Source organism: Mus musculus, chromosome 8 (assembly GCF_000001635.26).
Source record: "Mus musculus strain C57BL/6J chromosome 8, GRCm38.p6 C57BL/6J".
NCBI classification, from domain to species: Eukaryota; Metazoa; Chordata; class Mammalia; order Rodentia; family Muridae; genus Mus; species Mus musculus.
Window position 1 is genome coordinate 14,829,487 of NC_000074.6, and position 14,880 is coordinate 14,844,366.

Below are 14,880 nucleotides of genomic sequence, written 5' to 3' on the forward strand. Positions count from 1 at the left end.
AAAGCCCTGGGTATTTATTTATTTATTTATTTATTTATTCATTTTGACTAAGCAGTTTTATCTGCATATGTCCAAGACTCAAGTGCAGCCTTGAGTTCAAAGAGTTATGTAAAATTCAATGAAACCCCGGTAGCCACATAATTACACAGACATGAATGTGCATCTCCCATCCTCCTTCCCTCTGTCTATCCCTCCCCCCCCCCCCACTCCCTCCCTTCTTCCCTCCCCCCCTCCCTTCTCTATCCAATTCTACTGGATCAAGTGCATTTCAGCATTAATTAAACACATACACAATCGATTACAGCAAATGAGCAAGAAGAAAACAATCAGTTACCAGGTCCCACGTCCTGGGTCTAAAGTGAGATGTTCTGTGTTGAATTAGGTAGAAACAGCCACGGATTCCGACACGGAGAGCAGAGGCCTAAGGGAGTACCACTCTGTTGGTGTGCAAGTAGAAGACGAAAAACGGTAACTCCCCCACCAACACCACCCCCCTTCAGAGTGGCTGTGTCCCCCAAGCCAGCTGCTTTGCACTGGCTGTCAGTAATTCATTCTGCCTTCAGAGACAGGCCATTCATTTATACTTTGTCGCTCAAATATGAACGTACATGGGTCATGCCTTGTTTTTGGAAGGAGGAAGGGAATAATTCTTTTCAATGTAATTTACCACCTATTGAAATAGCATCATAGCTCACAGCCCTGGGAGGTGAAAGTCCTTTATCCAGAATCCTTTCTCAGAAAGAGAATAGGCTAGGGGCAAGGAAAACATGTTTCTCACCTTATAATGATGAAAATAATGAGGGAGAAGTGGGAGAAACACATAGAAAGAAGGGAGGGAAGGAAGGGGATGGGGGGAGATCGAGAGGCAGAGAGCCCAGATACAAGCTATGTCCTGAGATTGACTCCTTTAAGAAGTTTTATCTAAAATCATAGAACGCCAGTGTGTACCTGTGGTCATGGCATTGTTTTGAACCAGGGCAGAGAATTGTCTTCCTGGCATTAAGGAACATACTTGCCAACTACACCGCAGCAGAAAGTACCAGGCTCTATGTTGAAAGCTGCAGGTGCCCTCTCCCTCTCCTAGGCACTGTGCTGTTGGGTGGTGGGTGGGGTAGGGCTGGGCAGTCCTTCCTGAAGGAGCTCAAGATCCAACAGGAAAGATCTGGACTGCAAAGAAATTCACGTGACAACCTAAGGATCTACAGAGGGCATTGCTATATGCATGTGTCAGAGTTCATAAACTTAGCATCTCTCCAGAGCAGTGGTTCTCAACCTATGGGTTATGACCCCCTTGGGGTTCATATATCAGATATCCAGAATACCAGATATTTACATTACAATTTAAAACCTTAGAAAATTACAGTTATGAAGTAGCAACAAAATATTGGGAGTCCACACAACATGAGGAACTATATTAGAAGGAGCATTAGGAAGGCTGAGATCCACTTCTCTAATAAAGGGAGCCATTGAACACCACTGTCACCCACTCAATATACTTTAATGGTGAATGGGTGCCACCTAGAATCTGAGTTGTGGATATTGAAGTCCATTCATTTGTCATACCCTGTGTTCTTCACAGCGACACTCAAGCACAGTAAGTTGGACTTGCAAGTGGGTGTTAGTGCTGAGGCTTGGGAGTTCCCCCATGAAGGGTCTGGGGGTGTTAGTGCTGAGGCTCAAGGGTGTCCCCGTGAGTGTCTTCAGGACAAGGCTACATCTTTCCTCTGTCCTCCCTCCTTTTTCCAGGCACGGCCGTTTCAAGCGTTCCAACAGCGTCACAGCCGCTGTGCAGGCTGACTTAGAGCTGGAGGGTTTCCCTGGGCATGTCAGCATGGAGGACAAGGGCCTGCAGTTCGGATCCTCCTTCCAACGACATTCGGAGCCCAGTACCCCGACCCAGTATGGGGCACTGAGGACTGTGCGGACGCAGGGCCTCTTCAGTTACAGGGAGGACTACAGGACACAGGTGGACACTTCTACTCTGCCACCACCGGATCCCTGGCTGGAGCCATCCCTGGACACGGTGGAGACCGGGAGGATGTCTCCGTGCCGGAGAGATGGCTCGTGGTTTCTGAAACTGCTGCACACGGAGACGAAGAGGATGGAAGGCTGGTGCAAAGAGATGGAGAGAGAAGCAGAGGAGAATGACCTCTTGGAAGACAGTAAGAACCCGGCTTTCCCCACAGTACGGTAGCCTGGTAACTTCTCAGGGGGGCAATTGAACCAGTGACAGTCTCAGTAGGGAGACATCCCTTCCACATCCGAGCAAATGAAAAGGAAATGCTCTCTGCTGTCCCCCACTCCATCCCAAGAAGCAGTGTCTGCAGGACACGGTTGTCTTTCAGTTTTGCTTTGCTTCGTCCTGTGGGTGGGAGATGAGATGAACTGTGCTGACTCTTTCCCTGTGGTGCGCTCCACCTCATACTCCACTAACCAGTTCCCTGATAACTACATTATGCCCAAGGAGCACTGAAGCTGAGCAGGAATTCCCCACTGCAGGGTGCAGAAGGACTTTACCCACAATGCCCTCAGTCGAGCATGCCCAGTGCTGACCTGTTCAAACCCCCAGACTCTCAAATCCCTGCTTCTCCACAGAGTGTAAAAGACTCACTCTCCTCCCCTCTCTCTTTTACTTGAAGAAATGTACCACCAAGAAGTAGAATCAAATAGTGTAATGTAGAAATGTGTCTCCCAGAGGCTGAGGTGGTGGCTGGGGGCTGGGGGAGAAACAGAGAGGGAGGAGAGAGAGAAGGAAGGGGGAAGAAAGAATGGGTCAAGGAGGGAGAATGAGTGGAGGAAGAGAGGGAGGGAGAGAAGAAATGAGGAAAGAGAATTCGGAGGAAAGTGAGGGGAAGGAGGAGAATGCAGAGAGAGATGGAAAATTAAGGTTCAGGAATAGTTGTTTGTCCATAAACCTACCACTTCAGTATTTAATAAACAAACTGATCAAGGAAAATGGATTTAGTCAATTTAGGTCAAATCAGGAAGAGAGAGCCCCTGGCTTTTTCAGCTTCTTCTGTAACAATGCCACCTTTATAGAAAAGATGAAATGAAACCGGGAAGATGTAAGCATGCCCGTGTAAGCCTCGGAACCCTATGAGGTCTCTTCCTTCCAGGCAAGGTCGTCCTCCGGCTGGCACTTCAGCCTTTCCCTTCCACCAATGTGGGACTCCTGGATTCTTTTTTTTCCTCTTTTAATTCGTTGGGAGTCCATTAATCTGACAACCAAAAAGAGGGGTGGGGCATACATGTCTGTAGCCATCCACGTCACCTGCCAGGAGAGTTACATCATTTGGACTCATGTCATTCTAGAACATTCTAAAGGTTCTGATGTGCTTTTGAGTATGCAGATAAGGATGCAGCGGTTGCTCCGTTTGTAAGATGATAGATGCCACCTTACTTTGTTTCCCATGCTTAGTCTATGCTATACCTTTCCTGTGGGCTATACATACATCCTTTAAAGGCAGTGTTTATTGGCCATGCACTGTCTGCCAGTGACCTTGTAGGCAGAGCCCCCATCAGCCCCGCCCTGCCCACTCCCATGCTGGGCTTCACCATCAGCCCCACCCACTCTCACACTGGGTTTCTCCATCAGCCCCATCCACTCTCATGCTGGGGTTTCCTGTCACCTCCACCCACACCCACGAGGGCTTTTTCATTACACATTAACAGTTTCAGTATCTACTGTTTCCAGAGACATCCTCACTGTGTCCACATTCTCCTTACTGTTTCAGAAAAATATGGGCCCGCTGACCACAACCCAGGATGTCTTTTTGATTCCTCACTGCTGTGAGACACCATTTATGGTCCATGGAGAATGCCCAGGCTGATAGTACCCACACAAACAAGGTCACTGTGACAGGGCTGTGGAAATGCAGAGATAGGTGGTCAATTCTTTTTCCATGAGCAATAAATACCTAAGTATGAAAGGTGTCTAGGCTCAGGCACAGTCACAGGTTATAATTTTTTTCTCTTTGGGGGGAATCCAAGAAAACTCTGAATTTCCTATTGTGTCGAAAAAGTACATACCTGTAACTGAAGTGGCCGTGCGATCTATCCTCACAGCTATGTGTGTGAGATCTCTGTGCTCAACTGCATTGGCCCTAGGAAAAGCATTCCCCTCTAGGTTAACTATAGATCAGAGTAAGTTGCCCCGCCTTCTGGTTATAGTCTCTTAAATGTGCTACTTAACCTTTGGAGAACTGTAAGGGTCACCTTCTAGACTCTTTCAACGATGTTTATGTCCAGTGAGAGTTTACTGAGCATTCAATGGCCAAGCCGCTCTTGGTAGGCCAAAGTGATACAAGAAATGAGTAAGCTTCTGCGTAGAAGGTAGGACTGAGGGACAGGACCAGTTGGGAAGAGCAAGACACTAGGATAATGAGAGAAGTGTGGACAAAATGCTTCAGAGATCTGAGAGGAAACTCCTAGGTGACTTTGTCGATAAGGTGTACTTGTGCCATACTCTGATGGGCCAGAAAACAAATGGGGGTCAAAAAAAGGAGACTTGGGACACAAAAGAGACACAGAGCTTAGAAGCATGAGCCCTTGGCCTGGCCCCTCTTGTAAAGACAACCACTTAAGCATCGCCTTTCCCACCTGCCTGGCAGAAGTGTCATTCTGGACCACGATGGCGTTGCCGTTTCTCAAGGGTTGGCTTTGCACTGTCCCAGAGATTCCTGGGTCTCTGAATGCAGAAATGACAATTACCATGTTTTGTGCATCCGTGGTATCTCGCACACAGGCCTCTGAAAACGACAATTGGGAAGAGGAAAGGGAAGAAGGGAGGTGGGCAGGCTTAATGAACAACACCATTCACAGCCTTCCCATGTATTAGAAGCACATCCAGGATCCCAAGGCGTTGGTCTGTGTGGGCAGTGGGGTGGGAGCTTCACATGGTGCTAACCCTGAAGCAGTAGCTACATGGCCTTGACTTGCTTGTTCTTCCACCCCAAGAACATGAGTTTTACACCATAAGCCTTGAGCACAGGGACAGGGAGTAGAAGCTCTGACCCATCCCTAAGTTCTACTCTCCTGGGCACCTGTGTCTCCTTGTGATCAGAGATTGGGACTCTGGCTGTATCTTCCACTTACCATGACTTTGCACTTACACCTAGCCCAGAATTAATCAACTTCACAAGTCTCCCTAATAATGCTTAAAACTAAGATAACCTTAGAGTCTGGGTCTTATTTTAGCAACAGTCATTGGTCTCCGCACTTTTAAAATTAAGATTAAATTAAATGGCTTATTAAGCCAAAACTCCGAGCTCTGAATATTGAAATTTCCATTGCATGAAATAACTCTTGCCCCAACTCTAATTTTGTAATCACAGTTCACTGAACTGATCGAGTGTATCTAGATGTACTCAGTGCTGTGTGGCTAATAAAGGCTAGCTTGAGCCAAATACAGACTGATTCGGGTTAAGGGCTACTGCGCAGGCCTCTCACTTTCAATACAAAAATGGAAATATTTAAGACAAAATGGAAACTCCTGCAAAACTAGAGTTTGGCGATTTCATATTAACTAGACTAAATGGGTAAGGGCGTGAAATGAAACCAAAACTTGCTAAGTCCTTTGAAACAAACAAAAACGTCTTAAATATCCCATGACCACATGGAACTGGGGCTATCTCAAGACCTCGATGCAGGAGACACAGCACATGGACAGTCAGGTCTTGTGATGGGTGTTGGGCTCCTTGTCTACAAACATCTGCTCAGCAAACATTCCCCAATTGGATGTGGAAGAGCCCAGGTAATCAGAGAGACCTTTAGAGATCAGATGTCCCAGATCCCCTTCTATGGTCAGGACAAATAGCCACCAAGGTCACAAGTCACACGATGCCAGAGTGGGATCAGATGCCGGGCATGGGATCTCCCGGGCCATATTCCATGAGGAGAGATGGTCGTCTGTGGATGGGAATGTCCAGCTGTGGAACACAGAGGAGCACAAAGTGGAAGAGACACTGCCTCTGTCTCTCCTTGGCCAGGATTCTGGAGCAGACAGAGGAGAAAAGAGGACAAGAGTAGATGCAGTGATGCCCTCCCTGCCTCTGTGCAAACTAGATCCCAGGGTGTGATGCCCTGCCTCTGTGCAAGCCAGACCGCAGTGCACAAACAACAACATTCAGTGTGGGAAGGATATGTGCACGTACATAACATGCATATAACATGGCCCTGTGTAAAATGATGTCTACCCACTGCTTGTGGACTTCTGACAGGAGCCAGGCCATAAGATGTACCCAGTTTGGAGGCAAGACTGGCAATGTCATCAGCTGGCCAGAGTCTTACTGAGAGTGTGGGAAGAGCCAGGGAAAAGCCAAACAGCCTAAGTCAGATGTTCATGACCTTGAAGAAACTGGAAATAGACAGGTCTGGGGCCTGAAGGGAAAATTTGGAGGAGTGGTGGCCACCTCTGATGCTGTAAAATTAATAACCAGGGAATCCCAAGAGAGGCTGTCAATACCAAACAGCCCTTTTAAACTCTGCAAATTCTATAAAAGTCCACTTCGAGTTTTAGAATGTTGCTGGGATTTCATAGCAAATTTTCATAGGATTAGAAATTAGACGACACACGTGAAAAATAAATTCAGAGCCAAGGCAACTAATTTTTTTTTTTGTCCACCAAAGGCCAGGGTTATATCAGGTTCTTTGAAAATTTGCATTCTGCTGAGTACCCGTCCTTATCTGTGTCTCTTAAGAGGACACTGTTGAAACTCTGACAAAATTAGGCAAGTATAATGGTAAAGAATAAATTGAATTTTCACTTCAAATTCCCTGCAATTACAGGGAGCTATTTACAATATAGGTCTCAGATATGATCACTCCTATTCACTAAGTGGCCAAGTTCACCTGCCATTAGCAGCTGCTCGTTAGCTGCACTCCCGCATGCTTTATCTCCCTGGCACTGCTTAATTTAGACCTGTGACAATGACTGCACCACATTAATCCATACTGAGAACTGCATATATTCACATTGTGCTAAAGATTATAAATTGAAGTCTTTTGTGGATACCTCAGCAGAATTCCATTTCAAGAGGAATGAAAAGATTAGGTATTTAAACTTCAAATTTTATAGAACAAATGGGTCTGATGTTACAATTTAAAGCAACAAAGTTAGTGAAAAAACCAAATACACTCATTCATGGCTTCTGCAATTTCATAGTAACAGTTTGATTAAAATGAGCTCTTTTAAATATCATCAATCATTTGCACTACAGGATACAATGAAACAAAAATTCCACCTTCCAGAAACAAAGAATCCATCTTCCAGACACCAAGACTGCTGCTGATCATGTTCCTGTAGGGCATCGGGTATAAATGAGGGATGGTGTGATGTTTGTTCCTCTTTGGAGTCTCTGTCCCAAGTCCAGCCCACCTACACCTCTCTGTCCCTGCATCTTCCCCTGCCCCCTTCATGACACGCCTGAACCCAACTCTTAAAATCCCAAATTCAAAACATCTTGGGTAGGGGCAGTAGAAAGTAGAAAATTCTACACCTGACCTCACAGGACAGCCAATGCAGCCAAGTGTGAGTGCTCGAGAGCTTGTACAGTGTAAGAAGCAACTGTAGGTCATGTGGAAAGGCATACTGAAGCATCTGGAATCTGGTGGTTAAACTTGGGTCCCACATCCCGGTGCCTCATTATATATAAGCAAATGTCCCCAAATCCAAAGGAACCTGAAATTAACCACCAATTCAAACTCCCTCCCCTCTTCATTTCTAACAAGGGATGTTGGATCTGACCCACCTCCAGGAGCCTCCGCATCCAGCCCTTCTCCCTTGTCCTTTCTTCCTGTCACCAGCTGATGGAGAACATCATATCACTCCCTGTAACCTCCCATTCTCCTGAGGCTGGAAGGAAGCCAGTGTGGTCTCATTTGCCCACTGGTTGGCTAAACCATGCTTTTGGGTGGCTCAGGAATGTGTGCAGTCACTCGAAGCCTCAGCTGTTCACTTTAAGAAATACAGACAGGGGTGTGTGCTAGCTAGACTTCTCTCTACAATCTTTCCCAAATGTGTAATTTTTCATGATCAAATTTGAGAAAATAAAAATCTACAAATAAAAGGAAAGAGAGAAATAGAGAGGGTAGAAAGGAAGGGAGGGAGGAAGGAAGGAAGGAAGGAAGGAAGGAAGGAAGGAAGGAAGGAAGGAAAGAAGGAAGGAAAGAAGGAAGGAAAGAAGGCAGGCAGGCAGGCAGGCAGGCCCAAAAAAAGAACGTTTAATCATTTCACAAGCACATGATATTCAGGGGGGAAGACGGGGGAACCCTGGCTTTGAACATTCTGCATGTGACCGTGTGGCTGACCTTTGAGTCACCAAGTCTTAAACTTCCTTCTTAACAGCCTACAGTTTCTGCAATGCTATCTTCCACTGTCTTGTCACACTTGTCTGAGCTCTCTGTCTATTCCCTCCTCAAGTCAGGCCAAGGAAGAGTATGGAAGCAGCTATGGCTGGCCTATCAGGTCAAGAATGGTGCTGCCAGCTTCTGGCACATGTGGAATGTTTCTTTTAGTCTTCAAGTTCCTGGAGCTCAAACCCACTCCTCACTTGATTCCAACAGTGGACTTCTCTGCTGAACACATCCTCAGCCCTTAAAGAACTAGCCCTGGGATTGGCTGTAGCCATCACGGGTCTTTGGGGAGTTGGCCATCAAGAAGGAAAGCTACAGGAACCAAGGGCATGTCTCTGAACTTCAGCATCTTCCTCTGAGAATGACTCTTGGACTGGGTTGATACAAAGCACCATGGACTACCATAGGTCCTGCTTATTGGTCCTCTGCTGATCAGAAAGCTCTTTTGACTTTACTGGATAAAACCTCAAGTGTGTGAATAGCCAGTTGAAATGCACAGCTCTCCGAAGCAGAGCAATGGGTTTCTCGTCTCTGTTTCCTGGGAGATAGAACTCCACGATACTTGTCCCACATGTCCTTGGCTACTTTCCCCAAACTGAGCAGACAGCAGACAGGTGCTAACCAGAGCTCTCTTCCTGAAAAGCCTGGGAGAATAGATCTAACTAGCAAACCAGCAATGATTTGTTTCAAGTGCTTGACATGTGTGGATGTCTGTGCTCAGCAAGGGAGCTGAAAGAGAAACTCACAGGCAACCAAGGCTGACTGCCCAGTAGTGAGCAGAGAAAGAAGTCTAGATAACTATACTGTTAGAGTTCTGTTCTGTTCTGTTCTGTTCTGTTCTGGGATGACGTATGATCTGGAACTGGTGAGGGAAGCTGGGCAGAGAGAAAAGCAACCAGAAGGAAGAAAGGCTCCCATTGCCTCCCAGAGGTTCTGAGGCCCATGTGAAGTGGGATCCACAAAGCATCTGTTTTCAGAATGGTGCTGCGGTCCCAGGGAAGCGGGGAAGGGACAAAGAGGCAGCTCAAGGGGCCTCTCAGAGCAAGAGGCAGAGCTTTCCCCTTATCTATTCTTAGATAAAGTCTTCCATTTTCCCAGTCTAAATCTAGAAGCTGTCACGATGCCTTAAATCCTTTGTGTGGATAAAAACATACTCTTTACTATTTTTAAATTTAATATTTGGCTTACCAAATAAAGCCATTGAGGACCGGGAATCCTTTGTCATGGAACCTGAGGCTTACTCAGTGGCAGTAACCTCATAAAGAGGTTTAATAAGCCAGCGAGTCTGACCTACTGTGTGGCTCGTAACCCTTTGGGCTGATTCCGAGGCATGCCATGACCTTCCTGTGTGGCTGACTGCCTTCTATGTAGCTCCTCTAAGTTTGAGACACAGCTCGTGCCATTGCCATGAGATAGCTGCCCTCAGTTCCCTGGGTTTTAGTTGAATTCACTGAGATGGCGGGTACCAATGCGTTTTTTTCTCCAAATCGAGGAGTTGCCATTGGAGTCAGTGGTGTCTTCTGGAGTCCCAACTCAAGGGACTCACCTGAACATCAAAGCTAAATAAACTCAGGACCCCAAAATAAGGAGATTCTGTAGTGTCCATCACCATAAGAAGCTAAATCATCCCTAGTACCCAGTACTAAGACCCTCTTAGCTAACACTTGGTTGTCGTTGTGTATTCTCACAAGCTGGGAAGGAATGGGAACATCAGCTGATGGATGCGTTTAGCATGGTCCACACTAAGCTCCAACCCCAGCGAGAAAGCATGGACGGCAGTTCTGATCCCTGCTCACTGGACGCCCGGCGTTCTTGCTTTGTTATGACTGACTGAGTCTTCGTCTTCCCTGTGTCTCCCAGTTCTAGGAAAGATCAGGAGTGCTGTAGGAAGTGCTCAGCTGCTCATGTCCCAGAAGTTCCAGCAGTTTTACTGGCTTTGTCAGCAGAACATGGTAAGTGGCGTGGTAGCCTCGATCCCATAGACGCCAAGATGTGTGCGGCCTTCGTGGTCACAGAACCTTTCTGTTACTTTTCAGTTGCTATGACTTTTCAAAACACCGTGACCGACACAACTTATAAAAGAACAAGTTTCTTAGGAACAGACAGTTTCAGTGGGTGTTTTCATGATCATTGTAGTGCGGGGCATGGCAGCAGGCAGGCAAGCAGGCATGGCACTGGGGCAGTAGCTAAAATCTTACTGAGACACAACCCCCAGGAAGAGAAAGGGTTAACCGTGAATGGTAATGGATGGTGTGGGCTTTTAAAACATCAGAACTGTATCCCAGTGACACACCTCTGCCAACAAGGCCGTACCTTCTTATCCTCTCCCAAACAATTCAATCAAGTGTGGACCAAGAATTCAAACCTATGAGCCAATGAGGAGTATTCTCATTCAGACCACCACACTCCTCATTGGTCAGAGAGCTCCAGTGCAGGGATGGGAGAGAATATAGCCCAGCCTGGACCCACATCCCAAGCCTGGAGACCCACACATTGTCCCTGATAAGCCATACCTCAGTCTTAGGGACCTACACCCCACATCAGTGGGGCACTTATACCTTTTATGGCCCTAGAAACATCCCTAAGGTCCAGAAGCCGACACATCTTGCACTGGAGACCCACACACCTAGCTCCAAGGACCAACATCCCATCCTTAGGGTGCTGACTCCACCTGGGACTCACATACCCTAGTCATCTACATTCAGGCCCTGGCAACTCACACCTCTTAGGCCCAGGTTCCAGGTGGAAGCTGGGGCTTGGGCTGGGGTTAGGGCTGAGTAGGGCATGCAGAAGTGGGGGAAGAGTCTGACTGTATACCTTCCTCTACTTGCTTTCTCTTCCAGAAAAAAACCTCAGGAGAAGAGGTAGGGAATGAATTGCTGTGATGGCCGAGGTCACAAGGAAAGAAAATCAGCTGGGGGTCGGGGGATGTTGAGCACAGATGCATATAAGTGTGAGGAGACTAAGATGAAATCTTAGAAGTCATTTGGCCTTTGCATATCCTATAGTGAGGACAGAAATGAATGTGTCTTGAGATAGATTTATGAATTCAGTTGGCATTGATCCTGGGCCTTCCTGTCAAAAAGAGAAGAAACTCACCTGTATATATCTATATCTACACATATGCCTATACCTATACTTATATCTATATCTATATCTATATATCTACACCTATGCCTATACCTATACTTATATCTATATATCTATACCTATGTCTATACTTATGTCTATATATCTATATCTATACATCTCTATGTCTATATAATCTATATCTATCTTATCTCTATCTATATACGTATGTATATGTGCATTATGTGTATATATATGTGTGTGTGTGTATTTATATACCTGCATGTATGTTCATACATCCTTACCTTCATATATTAACATATGCATATACCCATTTATTGCACACACACATTGTTTGGTTTCTCCTGACTAAGATATTTATAACTCCATGAGAATCATGAATTATATCCGTAGTTCTTTATAGGAGATTTTACAGTCCTGACATTTAGTACCTAACATTTTCCACGAAGGTAAAAGGCTCTGCTGGGCCTGTCACAAAGGCAGCAGGTGTTCTGACTGCGCTGTGCTTGTTAGCATACATGGAGACACTGGGCTTACAGCATGTCCTACTGCATATGCGGACATGGCCCCTCAGAGCTGTGGACCCAGGTCCTTCATCAGGTCATTAAGGATAACGTTTTCTCTAACATTTTCCTGTTAGCCCATTAAAGTTCATCAGGACATTTCGCATGATAACACGGCACCTTTGGCATGAAGCTTTGTCGACATTTAAAGGGTGATCTGGAAGGTGTGCGACCTTGGGAGATGAAACTAGATAAATGTCTGGCCATTATGTGTGGCTCTGCCTTCCTCTGCGCACTACCTATGCAAGATTAGATTGATCATAAGGAATGCTATTCTGTGTAGTTGTACTCAGGGTGGCCAGACAGCCTCTGAGGCCTCTCGGTTCAGATCATTCTGCAGGGGGGACAAAGCTCACCCTTGAGCCTCTTAATTGCACCCCTCTTCTGCACCTGATGGAGCTGATTTGGCCTTGAAATGACCCACCCTGACATCTTTGAAGCCTTGCAAGTTAAAAAAAAATCTGGTTGGCTATCTTCTTTTCTTTTGGTTTCTCTTTGGGACCTATGAGACCCTCATTGGAGGGCAGTGTCAGAAGACATAGGCGGAAGACAGAGCATATTATTTGCTCTCAAAGCCGTGGTTCATGGTTGCTGGGGCCACTGCTGGTAGTAAACATTTGTAGGAAGTTTGCCCATCCTTAAGTCTAGGAAATGACCCTAGGGAAAGACAGACACCTCTTCCTAGGTTTCTCCAAGCTGTGCAGGCATGGGCAATTTGTGATGTAGCTATAATGCAGCTATCCCTCTCCCACACACTCAAGCAGAATCAGACAGAAATCTTGGACTGCCAGAGTCAGCCTTAGCTTGGCAGACATATGGACAGACGTCGCCATCTAGTGTTTCAATGGAAGAACAGGCTCGAACAGCAGAGCCCAGCTCTGAACCCCACTTAGGAGGAAATGGAACTTTCACATTGTGAAAGTTCACCTTCTACCCTAGGACCCTCCCTGGTGACATAGGCTGTTACTTGAGTGCCTGTGAACTGGGAAGAGGCAATGGTGCCCAACGGGTATAGTTTCCACGTGAGCATTCACTCAGCTGTGAACCAAACAATGTTCAACCCAGACCACTGATGAAATGTGAACAATGTAAGCACTTTTGGACAAATGTTGATTGTGTAACTCTACAGAATAAGCCAGCCTCACACTGAGTTAGGTAACCACACACAGAATCGGTGCTTAACTGTCACAGTAAGAACCCATTGAAACAGGCTGGAGAGATGGTGGCTCAACGGTTAAGAGCACTGACTCCTCTTCCAGAGGTCCCGAGTTCAATTCCCAGCAACCACATGGTGGCTCACAACCATCTGTAATGGGATCTGATGCCTTCTTCTGGTGTGTCTGAGGACAGATACAGTGTACTCATTTATATAAAATAAATAATTCAAAAAAAGGGAGCCAATTGGACCATACACTGTGCAGAAGTGAGGTTCGTCTTAGGCTGAGAAGAAGCCCAGGTTCTGCCTGTGGATGGTGGAGTGGCACCCCTTGGACAGGCTGAGTTAAGTGGGAGGGGGTGTCCTTGAGTCTTTTGTTCCTTCAAGAGATTGACTTGACTCTCCATGGGAGAAAACTTAAATCACATTACCTTTTGAAGTCATGCTTAATCCTCAGAACTAGAGCTAGGACCCATCAAAATAAACACAATGAAAAAAAAAATGGCCATAATCCTAGTGGCCTACCCACAGGGCAATCCGTCCCATCTGATTAAGTCACATGGCTCTATGGCTTTCTTGAGCTGCAAACCATTTGAAGGATGGAACCCAGAGAGTCTGTACATGCTAGGCAAGTATTGTACCACTGAGCTACATTCTACCCGCCCCCCAGGATTTTCAAGTTGAAGCATTAAAGGGATATGCTACGTGTTTGTAAGCCACTGGCATGTGCCTGGGCTGAGGTGGTCAGGAAGAATCTCCTGCCTTGTTTCAAACGTGTGGGGCTTCTCCTTGAGTGACTTAAAGGAGAAAGAATAGACACCCCCCCCATAATGTCCCTGTGTTTCCACAGGACCCCAGCGCCATGCCAAGACCCACCTCACAGGATCTAGCTGGCTATTGGGATATGCTGCAGCTGTCTGTGGAAGATGTCAGCATGAAGTTTGACGAGCTGCACCAGCTGAAGCTCAATGACTGGAAGATAATAGAGTCACCCGAAAGAAAGGTAATGCAGTCATGTGATGCGGTGGTCCCAAGCTTGTAGGCTTCTGGCGCCTGCTCCGGTACCAGATGATAGCGGATTTCTCCACATTTAATACAGGAACAGATTGTGTGTGTGTGTGTGTGTGTGTGTGTGTGTGTGTGTGTGTGTGTGTGTGTGTGATGGAGGAGGGGTATTGCAAGCACATACACAAATGGCCAGGAATGGAATCCTAGGTTCGAGAATAGCAGTGGGTGTCTTGCTCTATCTCCGGTACACAGACATCTCAGAGACACCAGGAAAGATCCCTACATCTCTAATCTCGTTTCCTCCAGGGATAAATCCTGGCTCATTTTCATCCAACTTCTGTTTGGATTGTATTTAGCTGATCTCCCACAGGTAAGATCTTAGGTCTGGCTAAGATGACAATTGTCTTCTATCCAAATACACTTTACCTGGTACATGTAGGGAGCTAAGGGCGTGACTGCATTTAAACCTTTCGGAGCAGTCTGAGGGTGTGGTCTTCTGATGGAGCTTCATCATCCTTAAATAGGCTGAAAATTTGCATTAAGTCTGAATTTGGCTCCTGCTGCATGGTGACATCATCTCAGGAGAGCCCTGGAAGGCAGTCCAAGTCAGCAATGCATGTGTCGACTTACAAGCTCCCTAGAGATCTAATAATGGCCTGAATTTTCTAGACAGATATAGTCCATTAAATTGAGTTACGGCTAATGGGGCCA

At 46.3% G+C, this 14,880-nt stretch overlaps 1 protein-coding gene across 8 annotated transcripts in view; it reads left to right on the forward strand.

The window, feature by feature from the left end:
- Dlgap2 (DLG associated protein 2) overlaps window positions 1–14,880 on the forward strand; it is a 757,651-nt gene that overhangs the window by 733,711 nt on the left and 9,060 nt on the right. For all 8 annotated transcript variants that reach the window (XM_006508783.4, NM_172910.3, NM_001145965.1 and 5 more), the window contains 4 exons: window positions 383–468; window positions 1,747–2,162; window positions 10,213–10,304; window positions 14,012–14,164. In XM_006508783.4, the coding sequence (XP_006508846.1) occupies window positions 383–468; window positions 1,747–2,162; window positions 10,213–10,304; window positions 14,012–14,164 (747 nt within the window). The remainder of the gene's footprint in view (window positions 1–382; window positions 469–1,746; window positions 2,163–10,212; window positions 10,305–14,011; window positions 14,165–14,880) is intronic.